Source organism: Malurus melanocephalus, unplaced genomic scaffold (assembly GCF_030028575.1).
Source record: "Malurus melanocephalus ecotype Western Australia unplaced genomic scaffold, MMel_1.1 scaffold_471, whole genome shotgun sequence".
Classification (NCBI taxonomy): domain Eukaryota; kingdom Metazoa; phylum Chordata; class Aves; order Passeriformes; family Maluridae; genus Malurus; species Malurus melanocephalus.
The window spans coordinates 165976-186633 of NW_026623703.1; the positions used below are offsets into that span (position 1 = coordinate 165976).

A 20658-nucleotide genomic window follows, 5' to 3' on the forward strand; every position below is an offset into this window, starting at 1 on the left:
GCCCTTACAGCAAAGGAAATAGGRCAGACAAATGGGAAAATAATGGGAATCATAAATTTGGAAAATTATTAATATTTTACATATTAAATAATTTGTCTTGTATTTCTCAGATTGTTTTTTCTAAACTGCTTTATTACACTGTTAATGTCTCCTATCTTCAGGCTGTCTAGCTTAGAAATGTTTGATGATGTACATTTCCTATCCAAATYCTAGAGATGCAGCAGTTTGTAGGGCCTATTCAAACAGTGCTTTGAGTCATATCACTCCTTACTCCTTTCCTACTTCAGCAAATAAATGGTGACTTTAYCAGACATTTTCCAGAAAAAAATATTCTGATAATTTCAAAGAATTCTTGACTCTTAAACACACTTTTTAGATTTCCTGTTGTATAGCACAATACTCCTCCAGTTGTACACTRTATTTGAATAACTTAATATTAGAAATAACCAACAAATTCACCTAACAAACCCTGTTTGTGGTACATTATATTATTGTATATATTAAAACATATATTCTATGAGGATAAGCTAAACACTGGAAATTTAGGAAATACAGAAATAGCAAAGAAAAAGAGACTATTTAAAGTTCTTACCATTTTAAAGGAACTGTCGGGAACAAGACTGTTTCATATAATGAATCAAAGATCATATTAACTTAAATTCCTTCGACTTTTCTCCTGCCTTTCAGACATAAAATAAATACATACAATGCAGGAAATCTTTTCAAATTCAAAATCTAAGCACACAGGCTGTATCCACTCTGRTATTTGTATTTACCTATCCACAGAGTATTTACACAAGTGATGCTGTATGTGTACATAATGCTGTTACCATGCACAATGCAAATGGGGAAAGGTATCTCTGACAAGAAAGATAAAAACCAGATAAGGCAACTTCAAACTTCACCACARTTCTGGCTTCTTACATTTGAACATAAATCTTCATATTCCTATCAAAGGATTCATTTGGATTTCTAAATATTTAATGATGCTCTCCCACTATTTCACTCATCGCCTTGAAAGCGCTTCACRCTTCAAAAAAGGCAAGGAAATTATGTTATTTTTACCCTGCAAATGTAAAAACAGAGGCACAAATGAGTATTCAACTGTGGCATTTCAAATCTCAAACTCCTTCATTAAACCATTCCAGTGTCCACCAAARTGCAGAGCCATTTCTTACACTGCTTTCTTTTCCAAGTTACCTGTCACAGGAAGTGCAGAGCCTTGAAAAGAAACTGCCTCAGTCCTCTAAAATGGGATCCACACAACGCTCCTGTACTCTTAGGGACTGGCACTGCCTAAGAAAGGTGCTTCTAAAATTGTATTTGCCTAGGCAAAACAAAATACAAACATGCAATGATTATATTGTGGTAAAGGCATTTATCACTGCACAGTTACATGGCAGATATACTGGAGGAAGAATAATATTGATTAAATGAGAGTATTGGAAACATGCTATTGTGTCTTATCAGTACAAGCTGGGAAATGAAAACAAGACTCTGTCTCTGAAATTTGGTCAGAACCCCTTTATTTTATAAAAATCACAGGATCCATATAAAAGCGTGACTGAATATATTTTGGTAAGAATTAATCAGAAATTAATCTACTTCAATTGTCACCACCAAATGAGTTTGCCAGTGTAACACCACCCAGCAGGTAGAGCTCACTCTAATAACTCTGTGTGCTCAGATTTGTCCAAGTGTTGTTCACTACATCCACAGACCAATGCTCTCCACAATGACAATATGCTACCTTCAAAATTATTTTCCCATTTAAAGCTAGAAAACTGCACTGACCTTCCACCAACCAGTGACATTCACAGTGAGGAGTTACGGAGCTTTTTCCATATTCAGCACCACTGAACAGCATTTTAATCTTTTTCTTCTTTAGCCTTACACAGAATTTCTTCTCATGGTGGCTGTCAGATTTCTCTTGATACTGGCCAGCAAGACACCATCTAAATTTTTCTCTTCATCTCCCTGCCATGCATGAAGAATGTCCACCAGGATATTCCAGATTAACTTCAGAGATCTGCCATTTTATCAGTARGCAAAATTAGTCCACCAGAAAGCTTAAGAAAATACAGTTCCCTTCAATTCCAGGAGCTGGGTTGGGATTCCTTTGCCTGATCTGCCATATCCTTTCTTCAAGTGAATTAACAGGAATCATTATATACCAGAAATTACTTTAAATAAAGTAATTAAGGATAAAACCCATTGACAGAAAGCAACCAAACTAGGAAAAACTCAYGTAGGCTCAGCATGAAGGCTGAATGTGATTTATAGTCTATACAGACTGAAAATGCAACTTTACTGAAACAGCTCAAACTGTGTTTCATCTTGCAGTTTTGTTTTCTCACATGAAAAACTCACGAACTCTTTGGTGGTTGAGAGGAGATGGAGTGAGCAGTGGCTGTGTGTTCAGAACAGGTGGCTGTTCTGGATGGAAAAGTGAGTCCAGCTGAGGATCTGCAGGACTGCAATGCACAGGGGAACCAGACAGATCAGGTAGAACATGGCATCATGGAGATCTAAAAATGACCTGGGAAACATGAGAACACAGCTTTCAGTGGAAGGRAAATTCACCTCCATGGGCACTAAACAAGGTGTTTTTAAAGCATTCCCATTATATACACACAGACATGCTACTCTACAGCCAATTCTAAATAAAAGAAACACCWTGTGTATTTTCTAATTCTACATACAAATATGTATTTTCTGTTGTTTTCTCCAGCTGGGAGGAATTCAGACAATTAGCACACAATTAGTTCATTTKAACACACTGTAGGCAACCTAAGAAATCCTGTTCACTACTCTCCTACTCATCCATATTATGTAATATAAAAATCAATTTAAGCAAATTTCATCCAATTATTGAACAGAGCTTCTGAAAAGCTTTATAAGACTGAAAAATCTGGAAGAGAAAGCGAAGTAGAAAACATTTTAATATTAATATATTTAAGTTAAAATTGGTGCTATTAGCTATCCACATAGTGAATTTAGTTGCTGAGTGCTAGATAGAAGTAACAATAATTGCACAAAATTCAGGTGTGGTCTTAAGAGCTGTTTGAAATATCAAGTCTTATTTCATATGGTTTTAAAATAAATGGATTATGAGACAGTATAAACCACAGAAAGAATACATGTGAAATTAACACTCATTTTAATTTATTCTAATGAATGCATGGCATTTCCTCATCTAAATCTTCTCTAATGAAAAAGAAATAAAAGCATCAGCAAATATGAATGAAAAAGGAAAATACAGGAATTAAATGAGCTCCCTTTTATGAGCAGTATGGTTTCTGACAGCTCAAAGCATGCATTTTGGCATTCATCTAGTAGCTGGAATCATTATCTACTTGCATTCTGTTAATTATGGGATTCTAATTACTTAAATATCAGGAAAGTCAACTCAAGCTGAGAAACAGCCCCTAAGTGAACTTTCTCTCCATGWGGCAGTTTATGTTACATTCTAATTTTTTTCCTCAGCATTCAGGGATGAGATAAGAGACTCACAGAACAGCTATGGACATGATCCAAAAAAACCTGAAATCTGTGAAAAGCACCCCAAACCTTGAGTAGGTTTTAGAGTAAAACCCAAAAGCTCCTCTGAAGCCTAAAAGAACCAACTCATGTCGCGTTGGTTTAACAAGGAAAATGTCTGCAACCTCCACCATAGGGCAGATCCCATCCTTAGTACAGACACGAGCTCATAAATGAGCACAGTTTATCTCAACTCATGCACGTGCAATGGAAATAAAGGAAATAAAAACCTCCAGGCTCACAAGGAATCACTGAATCACTCAATTGCATTTGTGGCTGGAATTGTTCACCAGCAGGCCATTGCTGCACAGCCAGGGTTTGTTGGCAGTGCCAGTAATGACTGTTTGGAGCTTTTATTGCCCTGTATCTGACTGCATTTCCAGTGCACCCACAGGGCAAGGAGCCCACACTGTGCCCACCCCACTGCCCCAGGAGAGCCCCAGCAGGGAGCATAGCACCCAACACTGAGAACAGGACCAGGACACAACAGGATGCTGGGTTTGTATCTGCCCTGTTCTCACACTAATGAGGATTGCAGCTGGCAGCACTAACATTATTCCTTACACAAAGAACATCTGCAAAATCACTCACACTCTGTAATCCTGATGTGGTTTCACTGCAACAATACTGATTCAATAAAATAATATTACCTATTGTACTGTAAAACCCTAAACCATTGCAGGAATTATGAGAAATACCTGTAATACACACAACATCCAACAGGAAAGTATTTCATTAAGGGATTGTGATAAATCAAGAGCAGAGCTTGGATTTTATCACAATTACAGCTGAACAAGTAACCTCAGATATTTTCACAACTACCTTTTTCTTCGTGCACACACAGAGGAATAAAACACACAATATTTTCCTAAACAGCCCTAACATCACTCTGAACAGAATTTCATGTAGTTCAGTAATTCAATATGAAAGCATTAACAGTTTATAGTGCCTTCAATAAATAATGAAGAGTTGCTGCCAAATAACTTCATTCTGAAGAATGAATTTGAGAAGCACTCTCAAGAGAAGCTGGCAGTAGTTGCAGTGGCTCTCCAGGAGAGGGAGGTTTTAAGCTAGGGATCTTTTCCATAGCAAAAAAAAAATCAAGATAAACTAAAAAAAAAAMCCCAAACCCAAACAAGAACAAAAATCATCTCAGCTACAGAAATGTACCCTTTGCTTTTTGAAATTAGGTAGATAGCTCCTCATGTGTATTGTTCAATAAACTCTTTAAAAGTATTGGTACTTCTACACAGACAAGAACAGCTGATAAGCATTTTTAAAGTGTTTATAGAAGTGCAGTTGAYGCAAACTAATTACTGATCAATTTGCTTTTTAGATTACAGAAATATTTCATGTTATCTTCTAAGATTTAAAGTATCTCATTTGAACTCACCTTATATCAGGATGACCAGGTACATTATTCAGGTTCTTATATCCATAATGATTTAGTATTGTAACCACAACCATTGGAGCCAAAGATTGGGCAGGCTTGGTAAATAAAGCATTGGTTCCAAAAACCATGGAGGAAAGTGGTAATCTAAAATAGTTGGGGAAAAAAAACCAAATTAATGCACAATACAAACCATTAGTGTATTAATTACAAATTGTGATTTTAAAAATAATGAAATCCTGTTAATATGCAAATATGAAAAATCCTGATCCTTAGCTTTATCTAGTTCACATTTTAGCAAACAGATCTGCTACCATAATGGAATTTAAATTTGGAAATTAAAGGTTACAAACCTCTGGGGTATGTATGTGTGTGTATATATATATTTTAAATATATATATATATATACACACACACATATATATACACATGCACATAGGCTGGCCCCAATTCTGAAATTACTTGTACTCAAGCTCAACTTTGTGCACTTTGACTAATTCTGAAGTTAAATTAGACTGAACAGTGCATGAAGAATTAATTACAACTTCAGATTTCGCATGCATCAGCCAGAAAATGAGGCAATTTTTTCCTCATGAAAGCAATAGATCTTTGAGGGGCATGTTCTTTAACAGGACTGAATATGCACTTATGTAACCAAWGATGGAACCAACAGGAAGTTATGTGCACTTTGATAAAAACCCAAAAGATTAATGAGTTGCAATATGCTATTCTGCAGCAGGTTTTATCACTTTAGACTTTGAAATCTGCACTTTAGGTAGCATAGGCAAAGCTTTCTTAACATCTTTTCTGTCTCAAAAAGGCCTTATTCAGAAAATGCCATAAATGACTRCAGATGTAGTATGATTATGTATATAGTTACAAAATAATTCARTTGAAGCTAACAAAAAATAAAGCCACAAGAATTGAAGGACTTGGCTTATAGCACAGTCTAATAAAAATTAGAAATTACCTGCTAATCTGTTTAAATGACTCTACTGAAGTAACTGCAGGAAACTTCACCCAAGTTCTGATCTTTACTTATGCTAAGTTGCTCTTACAAAAAGTAYTTTTGTATGAATGATCTCAGATCATTCACCATCTTTACTCTGACATCATTTATTACCAAACAGTTACAAGGCAAACAGCATATTTCAAAAATTTCAGTAATGACTGACGTACCTCCTCTTGTGCTTTATTAAATCTGCATCAACGATATCTGCCAAAGGCAAATTGAACAAGCTAAATGAAGCTTGTACAATTACCCTAAAGAAAAACAAAATATTGGAGATTTTCATAGTTCTTATATTCACTTCCATCATGAAATTGCAATGACATTCTAACACAAACACACCAACACTGWTTTTCTGCAAACACACAAAGCTAAGACGTTCTTTAAAACATGGTGATCTATCTGAAAGCATTACTAGATCTGTTCTTAGTTGAGAATTAGAAATCAATATGCAGAATTAAAAGGTACGAGGGTTTTTTTTCCCCTTTTTTTTTTCCTGGACATTGGTGTAAAAGAACATGAATACTTTGACAATAAACTTACATTATCAGTAAGGGCAGGAAAGAATATGTAGAAAGACAGCAAAGAAAAGAGAACACGAAGAAATAAAAACAAACTGCTGTAACAATATTCTGATACAAACAGCTTTTTATCTTAAGAGGTTTTCCATGTATCATTATATACTTATATGAAAATACAACTTCTTGGCATCACACTGCTGAGTGCCAGTGGAAATGTGACTCAGAGTTGGTTACCTAACAGACACCTGAGTTATCCATATTTATCTGCAGTGCAGCACACAAGTGTTCTGTAATACAGGGTGAAGGCTGAATTTTCCTAGCAAACAGTCTCTGGGGAGTTCCTCTGCTGAGCTGTGCCATGTTTATGTGAAAACCATGACATTCTCCTTCCCTTGAATCTCAGGCTGAACTGACTGGAGGCATGTGCCTGCAAACTGTAATTGCTGTTTGAATTTAAGGCCTTTAAAATTTATTTTAAGCAGAAATTAAACRCTGAAACAGAATAAAATGAAAGCTGAAAAAGAAAGTTTAAACTTGAGTTTAAACTTTTCTGACAAGTGAAAAAGAATGTAAACCATAAAAGCCAAGGCAGAATCTTCATGATAATAAAGGCAAGTGTCTACTCTGTTAGAAGTATTTCAGCTGTGTCTGTTACAGGGGAGTGAATTTACTTACATGTTTGTTGTGAGATAAAATGCCAACAGATAATAGTGCTCTTGCCCGAGAAGACACATGACAGCAGCAGCTACTCCTTCGTAGTAAAAGGAAAACAAGATGATTCTGTAATAACCAAACTTCTTCAATGAAGCATGACTGAGAAGAACAAGGCACTGAAAAGATAATATATACACATAGAGGATGAAAAGATGCAGTAGTGTGTCAGCATCAGGAGAGCTAAAAAACAGACCTGACATAAATTATTAATAACCTTTAAAGAAAAAAAAAAAAACAACCAACAACTCTTTCTAAGAAGTTCAACAAAATAAAAAAAACAGAAATTGAACAAAGAGAATTGTCTATTGGCTGATTCTATGCTACCTCTACTAGGTACAGTCTCACYCAAAAACTAACCAGCTGACAACTGCTATATCCTGAGGAAAATACTGTTTCCCACAATGGCTAGCTATTATTTAATGCTCATTATCTTTACTTTCGATATTCCTTAAGTAATTAACTTGGCAGTATGTTAGCTGTAAATCAGGCATCTTGCCATTTGGATTTTAACTGCTGATGAGAAATATTTTCACTAATTTTTTTCATTAATATTACTACTTTCACTGACTTTTACAGCAATTAGACATGATTTTTAAGTTGACAAAAGAAGCTCACCAAGACATTTTTATCTAACCCAGAGATTTTACCAGCAAGCAGAGAAAGGCAGAGGCCAGTGCATGTGCATGGCTGTGTTTTCATTTTGCCAATCTTGGCAAGRAGTAGATTCTGAGAATCTAGTGACAGACAAACTCATGAAAATGGTTTAAGTGCTGATTACAGAACGAACAAAATTTAAGGTCTTCTACACTGTTCCTCACTTTCCACTTCCAACAGGACATYCTGTAAGGAATGATGTTATTTTTACTATTTGGGCCTATGTCACCATCTACATGTACATGATCCTCAACTCTGTCACAAATACACAAAGACACACGTTTTCTCCTTTCTTCTATGTTACAGAGATGAAATGTGTAATATTCAGATGAAGAACAGGAAAGAATTTTCCTTGCACAATTGTTCCCACACTGAACTGCTTTAACATAACAAATAAAACCAGGATGCTACGGTCAGACAAAGATCACCGTGACAAATGCTATTGTAAAAAAGCTCAGGATTTCTACTTGATCAGGGAGGTAAAACAAATCTGGAAAGTTGGTGTGAGAAAAACATCTTGTCATAAGAAACTTAAAGCATACTCTTCCCCCCTGGCTGTTTTCAGGGATTTTGCTGAAAAGTGTCTCCACTAGAAACACTAAAGGATCATGCAAGGCCTGCCATTGTAAACACCATGTTCCTGTCTCCCTGTAATTGCAAAATAACTCTGTCTCAGGAAGTACTTATGACTTAGACAATTCCTCATTACTTGCACGTCTCTAAGACGGTGTATTTGTAASCAAAATACTAACTTAATGATGCAAATTCAAAGTTGTTTGCCTGTGTTACAGCAACATTTTCCTTGTGGGCGGGTTGGATTCCTCACATCCACCTCTAAAAGGAACCTAAATCAGAGGCTGAATTCCTGTTTAGTAGAGGCCACTGAAGCAGAGTTCATAAAAAGGAGCTTTATTTTACAAGGCTTGGGTGTTTTACCAGTAAGTRAAGTTCAGGACATTGCCATCAGAGAATTCTCTTATTATATCTTGAGCTCAAAGGGACAAAACCTGAGAAAAATAAGGTCACAGCAAACCCTCTAYGGTTCAGTGACCTTCCAGACAAAGAGTCTCTGGGGAGCAGAGAGAGAGAGACGCATTTTCTGAAAGATTGTTCTTTTCACACTGTCACACTGATTTTATCAATAAAAGTGATTGCTATATATTAAGAGTAAAATTATTTAAGCTTTCCTAATTCTGCAGCTTCTGATTTATTTCTCCAAAACCAGCTATTTAGAGTTTTGTTTGGCTTCCATGACTAAGACACMACATATTTCAACAATTCTTTTACTTTCTTTATATTTTTCTGGTATTTTGTGCAGTTTATATCAGAAACTTCCTGAAGAAGAGATTAGTCTTTCACTTATAATACAAAGTATTAGAAAACAAAACAAATTAATTCYGAAATCTGTAGATTTTGCTTTTAGAAATGTTTTATCATGGCTGGTTTTCATTCCTTTATACTTAGGTATTATAAGCACTAGGATACAAAACATTCATTCCTTTCTTACTCACGTCTCACGTTGTTGTAAACATATATTCTACCAGCCTGCCTGTCTGCTCTCTCTGTCCTTTATATTTGGTCAGCCTGCACAGAGGAACCTTCTTCTTCCGGAGCATTGGGGAGTGAGATTTGTTACTTATTTTGGCCAATGCCTTGTGCCAAATACAGCATTTTTTCAAGATGGGGGCTGTAGAACACCAGATTTTCATATCTAGAAATAAAAAAGTAGGACTGCCTACCTGAGGACAAATAAAACCTGCTCCATACATGATACTTCTTAYTGAGGAAGGAAGGACATCCTTAGGGATAAGATTATCCGCAAAGATCATCATAAAATTGTTGCAGAAGGCTAGGTGGAAGACTTGGAAGAAGTTCATTGTTACAAAACATAAAAAGTTCTTCTCTGTCATGATCTGTTTGGTCAATGAAACTACCGAAGCCCAGGAGAAAGCTCCATCAGTGCTGTCCAGATTRGCAGTGTCTGTATAGATTTCTCTCTGCTCATACTGCGTGGTGCTGTATTTCCCCGTGTAACACATGCACGCCGTCGCTAACGCCGCGATCACAACAGCGAAAGCCTGGAAATAGGCCAAGTTTTCCATGTTATCCGACACGAGCCCACAGAAGAGCACGCTGCTGGAGCCCAGGAGCGTGGCCACCTGGTTGTACCTGATGAGCTGCAGCCTGCTCTCGTGCCTGCTGGAGCTCTCGGTGAAGAGCGCGCACTGCGCCAGCAGCACGAAGGTCAGCAATCCATCGAAGGTGCACAGAGCCACCRTGAGGTGCAGCCCACTGAGCCAGTCCCCCTCCTCATAGTGCCTCCAGGGGAACCAGGGCAGCAGGAARGCCAGCCCGTACAGAGGGGCTCCGTACAGGATGGAGAACTGGCGCCTCGCGCAGCACTTCAGACTGGAGTTGTCTTGAATGTACCCAAAAAGAGGATCGTTGATGGCATTCCAGATCATGAACACAACCTGCCACAAACAAGGGAATTTGTCACCAGCACCGTTCTACACAAATGTAACATATTTACTTTAAATAAATCTCTATTCAGACAATAAGTAAATCAATAGAAAAGCTACTGGGCTCAAAACAGATTCTAGAGCAAATYCTTAGCAGTATTCATAGGTTTATAAAAATTTTGAAAAACACAAGTAATTACCTAACCAACTACATGTGAAATAAACTCCCATYTCTAACACTTCACTCTTTCAAAACCTTAGGTATCTGAGCTTTCATCCTGCAAAGCTCAGGCATTATTCTCACAGCAAGTTAATTCAAAACATGAGCCGGCCCATTACTTTCAGGAGACCATTTACGACAAGAGTTACTCACGTGGATAATGACCTGCAGGATAAATGCACTATTTAAGTACTTAAACAGTCCATAGGAAAGCTCTAATGTCAAACTTATCTGTGGAGCTGAGGTGCAAGATCAGTTTAGAAAATTACTTCAAGCTATCAAAGGTAAAAATCTTTTCAGCAATTAAGTCTAGAGATTTTTACTCTAARGACTGTAAATGTGTTTTATGTGTAAGTTCCGTTGCTTATGGATTACCTACATTCAAYGTTAATTTACTGTTAATTAATTGCAATGATCCCAAAATTAATCTGTCATTAAAAAAATCACTTTGTTGTAATAACACAGAAGCATAGCACAACACAGTAATCAACTATTCCATTGTACAGTACCTGTGCTACATGCAATGCTGCTTCTGAAATTTTGTATCGGTTTAGGAAAAGCTTAACGTAGTAGAAATTAAAGACACTGTTCATCATTCCAGCACCTAAGGTAGTCATGGAATATGCCAGCGCGTTTGTATGAATTCCCCAAACAATCTTCATCTTCCAASAGTTCAGCTCTCTTCTTCCTCAAGTTACAAAAGAGAATTACAACAATTAGTAGAATAATTTTCCGAATTAAAATAACATTGGGGGATTTGCTTGTTTCAGAGGCGCAGAAATGGATTATCTGAGGCAATTTTTCCCATTCTTCCTTCAATTTTTTCAATGAAAACCACATTTTACTGAGTTACAAGACACTGAGCCCAAAACAGTAAGAAGCTGGTGACATTTCTATGTATAATCAGTGCTTAAAAGTCAATGGAACAAGTAGACAAAAAATGAAAAGAATCCCTTCTTAACTGATGCACAGACTCTACTTAAAACCTGCCTATTGAAAACACGCTTCTTGGTGTAGAGTTCAAAGTAATTGCATACAATTTAGATCTTTTTTGCTAGGTGTATATTCTTAAAATTACGAACTGTGCTGGAATGAAGTGACTCAACTCATACCCTTTTGTATTCCATTACTATGAATGCCAAATGCAGCGTGCACATAGGGGAGTATTTATTTCAAAACAAATACCAACTTTTGTCCTTCTATTYTAAAATACTAATTGTTAAGAAGTCAAGGAAGCAATATTTTCACCTACTAAGACATGAAACAACCAAACCAAAACACCTTTAAATTAACATTTTCATCGTACACAAGAATGCATGTAAGTAAAACATAGCAAATAACGCACAGAGCATTTATACACCCAAATCACAGAGATTCAGCCCAAGAATACAGATTTCTTTAATCTATCACTCAGATACTCAGCCAACAAATTTTTAAGGTGCTGACCTTTTCCATCTATCAGCAATTAACTTGAGCATATTTGGTGTAAACTATGCCATGAAAAGAGGCAGCTCCAGGCAATCTCTGTCTTTTAAAGCTGTTTAATAGCTACCTAAAAGTAGTCCTTGACCATACTTGATTCTATAATCCAAATACAAAAATACTCCCAGGTATCTGTTTTTGACTGAGGTTTTATTCATTTTTACATCTGTTGAAGAAAACTGTCTGCCATTAATTGGGATACCTCAGGTTCAAATTTCAGCCTCACTATGCAGAGCTTTACAACCTGCTTTATGTCAATAGYTCACACTTTGCTCCTCYGCATATTAACAATTTTATTCTAAAYGCAATTTTCACATATCCATCAAAATACCTAGTTTGAATATCTGCTTGATCAGCAGCTCTACAAGCAGCTCCCTGAACAACTCATAAAAATAACCATGGAAGAAACAGGAAATGAAAGCCAAGGCTGTTTCCAGCCTTCCTGTGGTTTACAAGGCGGCTGAGGAGAGGCTGCTGGGCAGGAAAGGGGGAACCTCCCAATCACTGGGTAAGGACCACGCAAAAGCCACAAATCAGGTAGGGACTGGGGAAGATGGAACRTTTCCATCAGTGTTTCCATCCCCCAGCACCAAAAATGAGCTCTTGAAGAGCAAATAAAGTGTGGATGCATTTTTACATATATATGCACATATATGTCTTGTGATACAAGACACCGTATAACTTCACTTTATAGCTAAGGAAAAGATCAAGTGACAAACAACTGGATCCCTACGATTCGTTTTAGTAAAGCAAATTTATTTCTAAGAATATGACTGATTTTCAAATTATTTGAGAATGACCATGATGTGTGTCTTCAGTTATTCTTCTACAGCTAGAAAACTAGAGACAACACCTTCTTCATGGGATAAAGTTTTGCATTTTTGTAGCAAGTTTGGTTTCACAATCTTTTACTGAGAAATCTAAAATTAAGATTATTGAAAAGATTTCCAATTCGAATGTTTATTTTTAAGTTTGATCTTAATATGAAAGTCATTACAATGGGTATGTTATTGACAWGTGTCACATTTGCTTTTTCAAGCCTTCCCAAATGCACTTAATGAAGTGATTTATATAGTAGATATGAAGGCTTTTGGAAAGGTAAGACACTTCACCTCTATTTCTAGCTGGAGCACCCTGCACAGTTCTTCAAAAGGGARAACTGAGAGACTTTAATTTCCTTCAAATTCCATAAGCACCAAGAACAAAATAGTGCTTCACACTAACATTACCAGCAAACAGTCATTTCTCAAATCACGTTTGACTCGACGTTTTGACCCTTATAGAAATAAAAAAGTCTCCTGAGCTTCAGAAACTTTGAAGGAAGATACTTAAAATTTCTTCAGCAAAAATCTTCTAACAATGCGCAACTGGTCTCCAGTACCATGACTAATTGTAATATGCAACTCTACCCTAATTGGTACATCTGGCCCTGCACTTTGTTTATGAAATAGGTTCAATTAGAAGTTGAGGTTCCACACTTCCTTCCCCCAATGCTCCCTTTAATAGCACTACAATGAAATCATGCATGAGCATCCCCTGCTCTTCTTAATAGTCAGCCTTTATATYGAGCAGGTTAAAGCACAGGTGTTGACATTTTGTGACTCACAGAAGGCAAATCGGTCTCAGAAACACGTAGTGGTTACAACTACAGTGTTAATACAGAGCCCAAAAGTACAGGCTGCTCTGGCCAGTGAGATGCTGTGTGACATTACCTGAGTTTCTCCCAGTGCAGGGTGACAATTGCTAAAAGAAACTAGAGCACGAGTCTAAAGAAGAAAAGTGGATGGATACTAAGAAATAATAGCAAACGTTGCCTGAGGCGCAYTGACATCCTGCTCTGCCGTTCTGGGTCCCAAACCGCTGCGCAATGCTCACAGTCCTGACAGACTGGTCGGACACACGTATCTTCCTCATCTTTCTAACGTGACTTGCAGCACATTAAGACAGAAATCAGAATAAACGCTGTGCGGGTGCCGAGGGGCAGCTCTGAGGGGAGCGCTCGGAGCTCGCTGAGGCGGCACCGGCCGGTGCCCGCTCCGCCAGCGCTGTGGGGCTCGGAGAGCAGCACCTTTAGAACGTTTCGTTTATTAAGAATGGGCAAGTTACGCTCCTTTTTTTCAGCAGTCCCTGGAGAGGGGACACGGCGCCCTCCGCTTTGTGTGGAAAAGAAGCGAGAGCGAGCGGCAGCCGTCCGAGCGAGGCGCGCCGATGGAGCCAGCCCTGTTCGGAGTGACCCCGCACGCTCCCCGCTCTGCCCTGCCCTTCCCTGCCCTCACGCACTCCGGCGGAGAGGCGGCCCGCACCTGGGCACCACGCCGGATCCCCCCTCACGGGCTCTTCCCTCAGCGCTCCCAACGCGGAGCGACCACGAGCCCCGGCTTTCCATACAGCAAGTCACACTGTCCCACCCCGGGCCGTGGTAGCCCTACTCCGCCGAAAGAACAGCWGACACCCCTCAGGAGCCGCTCCCCGCCATCAGCCCCTCAGAGCGCTGCCGACCACCGCCCCTTGCACAGGCACCGGACCCACCTCCTGTGACGGGAGGCTGCGCACCGCGCGGCGGGGCGGGGCACGGCTCCCCGGTCCCGCCCCCTSTTCGCTCTCATTGGCCACTCGCTATAAACTCCCCTTGTGATTGGTGCGGCTTCCTTTCGATCTGAGCGGCGGGCCGCTCCCCATTGGCTGCTCGCCGGCGAGGCGAGGGTGCTGTGTTTGAATCGCGGGAGGCGGGGGGCGGGCGGCGGCAGCAGCTGCCACGTTGCCGCCGGCGCAGCCCGGCCAGAAGGGGGAGAGGTTCGGCAAAGTCCGGARCCGCTCGGCAATGGCCGGAGGCGGCTGCTGAGGCGGGGAGCGGCTGCCGGCTCGCTGTGCCCCGCTCGGCGCGAGGGCGATTGTTGGCTGGGCGCCGCCGGTTCGGCCGCCCGTGAGGGGAAGGAGCGCGATGCTGGCCGACAGCCTGGTGGAGGAGTTCGAGATTCGCGAGGATGAGCCCTGGTACGACCAGCAGGACCTGCAGCAAGGTGAGCCGGGGCGGGGTAGCCGGGGCGACGGCGGGGGGCGTGTGAGGGAGGGAGCGCWGCGAGCCGGGTTTGTGAGGGAAGGGGCCGCGGGGAACCGCTGCGGAGCGAGGGCAGGAACGCGTGTGAAACAAGGGGCTGGGGGACAGCCGGGCGCGGGGTGTGTGAGGGCAGGGGCTGCGGCGAGGAGGGCGTGTGAGGGAAGGCACCGCGGCGGGCGGCGAGGAGGCACCGGCACAGCCCCGGTGCGGGGCGCCGAGCGCTCGGGCGGGGCGGCGGACACGGGGCTCGGGGGCCGGGGGTGGCGTGGCGGCGGCGGGCGGGTCGGTTGTGCCGGTCGTGCCGGGCTCCGGAGCGTTGGAGCCCGRAATCCCCGCACGGCCGCGCTTCCCGCCGCCGCGGGATCGCTGTCACCGGTAACGACTGCGGCCGTCTTTGTCTGAGCGGAGGAGATGCGGCAGCAGGGCTCAATGGTGCCGGGTCCCTCTCCGCCCGGAGGGAGGGAAGCGGCTCTCGGAAAAGTTGCACCTTGCAAGGTGAAGCAGSTGCTGTTCGGGGCAGGCGCTGGAAGCACCGGGGTTGGATGCGCTATTGCGCCCTGTTGAGTTCTTTGTAAGGGCTCCCAGTCGATGAAGTTGTAGCTGGAGCAGTGCTCCATTAGTCGCAGGTCCCTTACTAAAAACTTTCTAGCTTTTCTTATTAAAATATCAAATAACTTCACTATGCCTCAGAAATATACGTGTGTAGCTACTGTATGTAATTCCATCTATAGGTCTTAAAACACTACATGGAAGATGTAAATGCCATTCTCATTTCACAGATGAGAAAGGAACCACAGGAATACAAGTATAATTGCACTAAAAATCTTTTTAACAGGCATGGTAYGGAAAGAATGTGCAATTTCCTTAAGAGCTTAGTGGCATTTATGACTGGTATTTACTTAAGTTACTTAGTTCTACTTTTTGTTCTTAATCCCGAGTTTGTTTTGAAAGGCCACCTCAAAGCTGTGGCTTCCTGCAAACCTGCTGTAGTCTCGTGTGTTTTGCTTTTTTATTGAAATCCATTAATTCTTGGGATTGGTGAGTGCTGATGTACTGTAAACCATAGAGAAAGCTAAGCAGTATTCACACTGAGATCTGACAGCAGAAACTTTTCTTTGAGACAGGAACAAGTCTAATTGTATGCTATATAAAATAGCTAACTGGAAGCTGTATTTAGGTACTCTTCGCCCAAAATGGATGTTTTCCTGRCTCTAGGACACAAACAAATGGGTTTAAGTAAGATCCTGAAACTACAGTTGTCAAACGGAAGAGAGTGAAAATTTTGAAGACATGATTCAATAATGTTTTTGCTATATCACTGTTTATGGAATACAAGATTTACAGAGAGACTTCACAATGTATAACAACTGACTTCTTGCCTTCTTGATGTTTCTCTACTTTCACCTTTTAATTAAAATGAGTGAAATAATCACCAGTTGACTCTGCTGTCATCTTTTAAGGAACAGTATACCATGCTGAAGGGTAGTGCGTTCTGGGGGTTGATTAATGAGCTCTCAACATGTGAACAGTCTTTTTTTGGGGATTCTCTCTTTTCAAGACTAAATGAAAGCGACTTAACAGCCTTGCCAAAAGGAAAAGGAGGAAAATAAACTGATGGGCAAGTTGAAATGCAAAGAACGCATTCCATACAGGAATGTTTTTRAATTGTTGTGCTATACTTTATTTCTGGACTCTGAAGGATACTCCTCCTCCTGCTCCTAAAGCTAAGACGCACACATGTGTGTAAACAGGGTAGTAAGAGTGCTTATCAAGGTCTCGTGAAACTTCACAACCCAAACAATCAGTGCATGTTTAAAAACTGATGAGTTATGAGAGCCTAGGTTGTAAAACATTAGAAAGCATCCTGAAACTAGATTGAAGTCTGTGTCAGCCMGTCTTTGAAACTTAAAATCAGGGCAGGGTTTTGGAAATCTTCGACAGTCTTTGTAGGTACCAAAGATTTTTGCCTTGACAATGGAGATGGGCTTTTCTGGCATACTGTTCATGCCAAAAGTGCTCATGGAATTCYTGTAAGGATGGGAACAGCCATCCTTCTGCCATATTTTGCTGAAGTATGCTGACCTTTAAAAAAGAATTTTTTTAGATGACCGCTCTTTTTGCATCTTGCTGTTTCTCACTTTTATCAAACAGTGTATTCTGAATACAAAATAGGAAATAGGACACTAAGTTAAAAAAATAAAGGTTTAATTTTACAGTTAAGCAAACTTCAACTAAGCTTACTTAAATATTTTGCACAATTAATGCTTTTTGCTGTTTAAAAGAGCAGGCTTAATTTTAGATGGAAAATTCTATGATTAATTTTTCTAGATGGGTTATGAAAAAGAAGGATTTTGGTACTGTTTTTGTCTTTTTTAATAGTGGTAAGGCAGTCAGAAGAGATTGTGAAGTGCTGGTAAGTGAGGGCTGTTCAACATCACAGAAGACATACCCTTGAAGTCTTGTTTTGGTTTAGAGATTTCTCATGGAGCTGTTAAACACCAGTACAACTAATCAGATTTACTAAAACGAAGATCTTTAGATCTGCACATACGCATTTTGCATTATTAAAAGCCACTCTGCTTCCATCTTCATGGTGAAAAGGAAAAATGCGTGTCTGTCAGAATTTAGCTGTTGCTTTACATAAATTTACAAGAGAAAATGCAGTTTGCTTCTAGTGTTCTACTATAACACTCTCCAGAGAAATGTAAATTAACACTTTCCCTTTTGTATCTGGAAAACATGCATGGCACATCTCACTTGTAAAATTTGCTCTTTATAGGTCTTACAGGTACATGACAGTGTAGAAGAATGGATGAAAAAAAATTCATAATTTTAAAAGATGTGAAATTACCTCAGTACTTGCTTTCTGTAGCATTAAGGGTTTATTGCATGTTCTGAGGGCTCCCACTTGTATTCTCCCCATCAGACGCAAATTGTCTTAATTCTAAAATAATGTTTCCCCCACAGTAACCCATTTGTGTTTCTGCTAGTCTGACAAACAGAATGAGTATGAAGTATGACATGCATTCTGTTATTCACCTTGTATTCCAAGTACTGTGTAGTATGTGATACCTGATTTAGTAGATGAGGGGGCATTTAAGAATAAAACTACWAACTCCTAAATGTACTTAAACATGAAAACAAACTTTCACTTTGGGAAGGGAAATGGTAGTAATTTCATTATGTATTATGTCTTTAACATAATCCTAAATCCTCTTTAAAGCTCTTATTCGACTCTATTAAAATAAAAGAATAGACTGTTTAGTCTTGGCCTTGAATGATGCTAGTACTGGTTYGAAGATTGTGGCTCCTGGTAAAGATCTGTGCAGTACAAGAACTTWGAGGCAGGACTCCATTTCCATTTTCCATAGGATAATGAATTTGCTGAATTTGGAGACTACAGTATTCTGTGATGTGATAGAACAAACAACTCAGTGTTTGACTGGGAATTATTCTGTGCATGAGCAAACAATGTGCAATCTGTTTACCAAAAGGGAAAAATTTAAGCAGGATGCCTTAAGGTTTCTTTATCCCAATACTTTAAATCCTGCTCTAGCATAGGTTGCTTCATAATGAGTGGTGCTACAGTGAAAAAGTGATGTGAGGATAAACTCCTACACAGACCAGTATACCATGTGCCTTCTAATTGTACAGCTTTTGAAACTGTGAAGAACTCCCATGCAGTGCGGTTTCTTTTAAATAATTTTYTATGGCATTTATGCTAAGAGTCTGATCTTAAGGTAGGAAACAMTGCATTGTGGCTGTAAAGAATGTGTAAAGAATAGCACAGCTGTTGTTTTGCCAGAATTGGATATCTACAACTTTATAGACAAATGTTTGTAATGTCTTGTCCTTGTAAGTCTGAATTTGGTCTTTGGCTATGTATGGAGATGCAGTAATCATTTTGGACAGGCTGCCAAACTGAAGGTTAGCCCAAAACAATCTCGGAGCAGTACTGCATGTRTTACAATTCCTGGCTGATAAGATAAATGAGAGGGGGCAGGAAAGAGGTAGGATAACATGTTAAAAAAGGCCATCACAATCAAATGAAACTAGAATTGATGTGTTTTCTTCTCTGGCTATAACTACTGATGCAATATATGCCTCTTCTTTACTAATTTAAGGCTTCTTGRTGTGACTCAAAGTTTTTCTTGACTTTTCTTCTGTCTCTTTCCCAATAATGATACAAGTTCTATGTGAGAACTAACTAGGTTGTACTGCATGTATACAGGTCATGGGTCACGTGAAGGGAAGGAGGTGGAAAATTAGAGATTTCTAGAAATCTGTTGGATCCTTGACATGTAGTACCCTGCACAGAGTAATTACAATTTCAGCACTAACACCAAGATTCATTACTTTGTCACATTATGTTAGCTTTTAAATTAYGCTTGTCTTTAAACATAATAATACAGAATATCTAGCACTTCTGATGATGTTGAGCAAATATCAAGCTTCCCTCTCAAAAGGAGCTGAGTGTTCAGATGACTTATTTCTTAATTTGCAGCAACTACAGTCATTGCACCCTGGAGGTGATTGAAGATGACTGAAGTGAAATTGAGATTAAGTGCCTGAGAACAAATGACATTTAAAGTGATGTTTTGGAGCACATGAAACAATTATTGTCACCTGGGTTTACGAGCTTGAAAAGCAGAATAGCTGCAAGTCTCCATCAGTTTTATGTCTTTTGATATTATTGTTTACCATAAAAAGCATCTGAAACTTTCATTTAGCCCTTTGATCCTGAGTGACCTGAACTCTGGTGAAGGGGTAATGGGGAGAAACAGTCAAGTAAATAAAGAGTTCATTGGCTTTGGCCTAGCACCAGCCTGATGAACATTGAAAGGGTCTGCTGTGCTTATTCTTGTGGGTGCTGTAAAGATGGTGAGGCAGCCAAGAGAGCTGGGGCAGAGCTGGTGCAGCACTGGGACCCTGCGGGAGGGGAACATGGCTGGTGGTGTCTGAAGGGCCTGTGCAGGAAGGGAGGAAGTTCCATGACATGAGAGGGTCTGCTGGGTCTCAGGGCTGACTTAGACTTGCTTTATAGAGGGTAGATAAATACCCTCTTCTGCTTAAATATAAGATAGCTTCCATTTTGGTACTGAAGATAACTTGGAGCAGTTATAACAGCAATAAGAAAATACCTCAGGTATTTGATAACATGCTGTAGAACTAGATTACGTTATTGTTTCTCTCACGTGCAAATGTGTTTTCTTTGTTTAGATCTTCACCTTGCTGCTGAACTTGGGAAGACACTACTGGACCGTAAYACTGAACTAGAAGAATCCTTACAGCAAATGTGTGCAACAAACCAGGAGCAGCTGCAGGAGATAGAGGTAAAATATCTAAAATATCTGGATCTGCCATAGACAGCATATTAAGTTAAGATCTGAATTCCTTGAGATCTGATGGAAAATACTGRACAATCTTTCACCACTTCTATTATTTTGARAATCTGASARSCAGTATAGGTGGATCATACTTAGARCTGTTTCTGTGATTACCAGAAGCTTTGTGGCAGTAARTATCATGTTGCTTTTGGTTTGTTTAATGACAAAGGACTGGAATTTTTTTGTTATTTACAGCAAAGATACTTGTGATACAAGTATCA

General features: G+C 39.8%; 2 protein-coding genes across 6 annotated transcripts in view; one reads left to right on the forward strand and one right to left on the reverse strand.

Annotated features, from left to right (window-relative positions):
- Nucleotides 1–894: 894 nt before the first annotated feature.
- On the reverse strand, nt 895–14686 carry LOC130582224 (transmembrane protein 180-like). 4 transcript variants are annotated; one of them, XR_008966297.1, is made up of 7 exons: nt 11020–11861; nt 9568–10302; nt 7136–7290; nt 6110–6193; nt 4934–5077; nt 1795–2539; nt 895–1327 (listed from the first exon to the last, which is right to left on the reverse strand). XR_008966297.1 is itself a non-coding variant. In XM_057380798.1 (7 exons), the coding sequence occupies exons 2-7, from the start codon at nt 11170–11172 to the stop codon at nt 2419–2421; spliced, it is 1392 nt and encodes a 463-aa protein (XP_057236781.1). In that variant the 5' UTR covers nt 11173–11198; nt 14522–14686; the 3' UTR covers nt 1335–2418. The 4 variants fall into 4 exon arrangements, 3 of the variants coding, with proteins under 3 accessions (XP_057236781.1, XP_057236780.1, XP_057236782.1); XM_057380798.1 differs by lacking the exon at nt 895–1327 and adding an exon at nt 14522–14686 and having other exon boundaries at nt 1335–2539; nt 11020–11198; XM_057380797.1 differs by lacking the exon at nt 895–1327 and adding an exon at nt 13705–14069 and having other exon boundaries at nt 1335–2539; nt 11020–11198.
- A 21-nt stretch (nt 14687–14707) lies between these two features.
- Nucleotides 14708–20658, forward strand: part of CDR2 (cerebellar degeneration related protein 2) — a 98877-nt gene continuing 92926 nt past the window's right edge. For both annotated transcript variants that reach the window (XM_057380802.1, XM_057380800.1), the window contains exons 1-2: nt 14708–15012; nt 20271–20383. In XM_057380802.1, the coding sequence (XP_057236785.1) occupies nt 14934–15012; nt 20271–20383 (192 nt within the window). In that variant the 5' untranslated portion in view covers nt 14708–14933. The remainder of the gene's footprint in view (nt 15013–20270; nt 20384–20658) is intronic.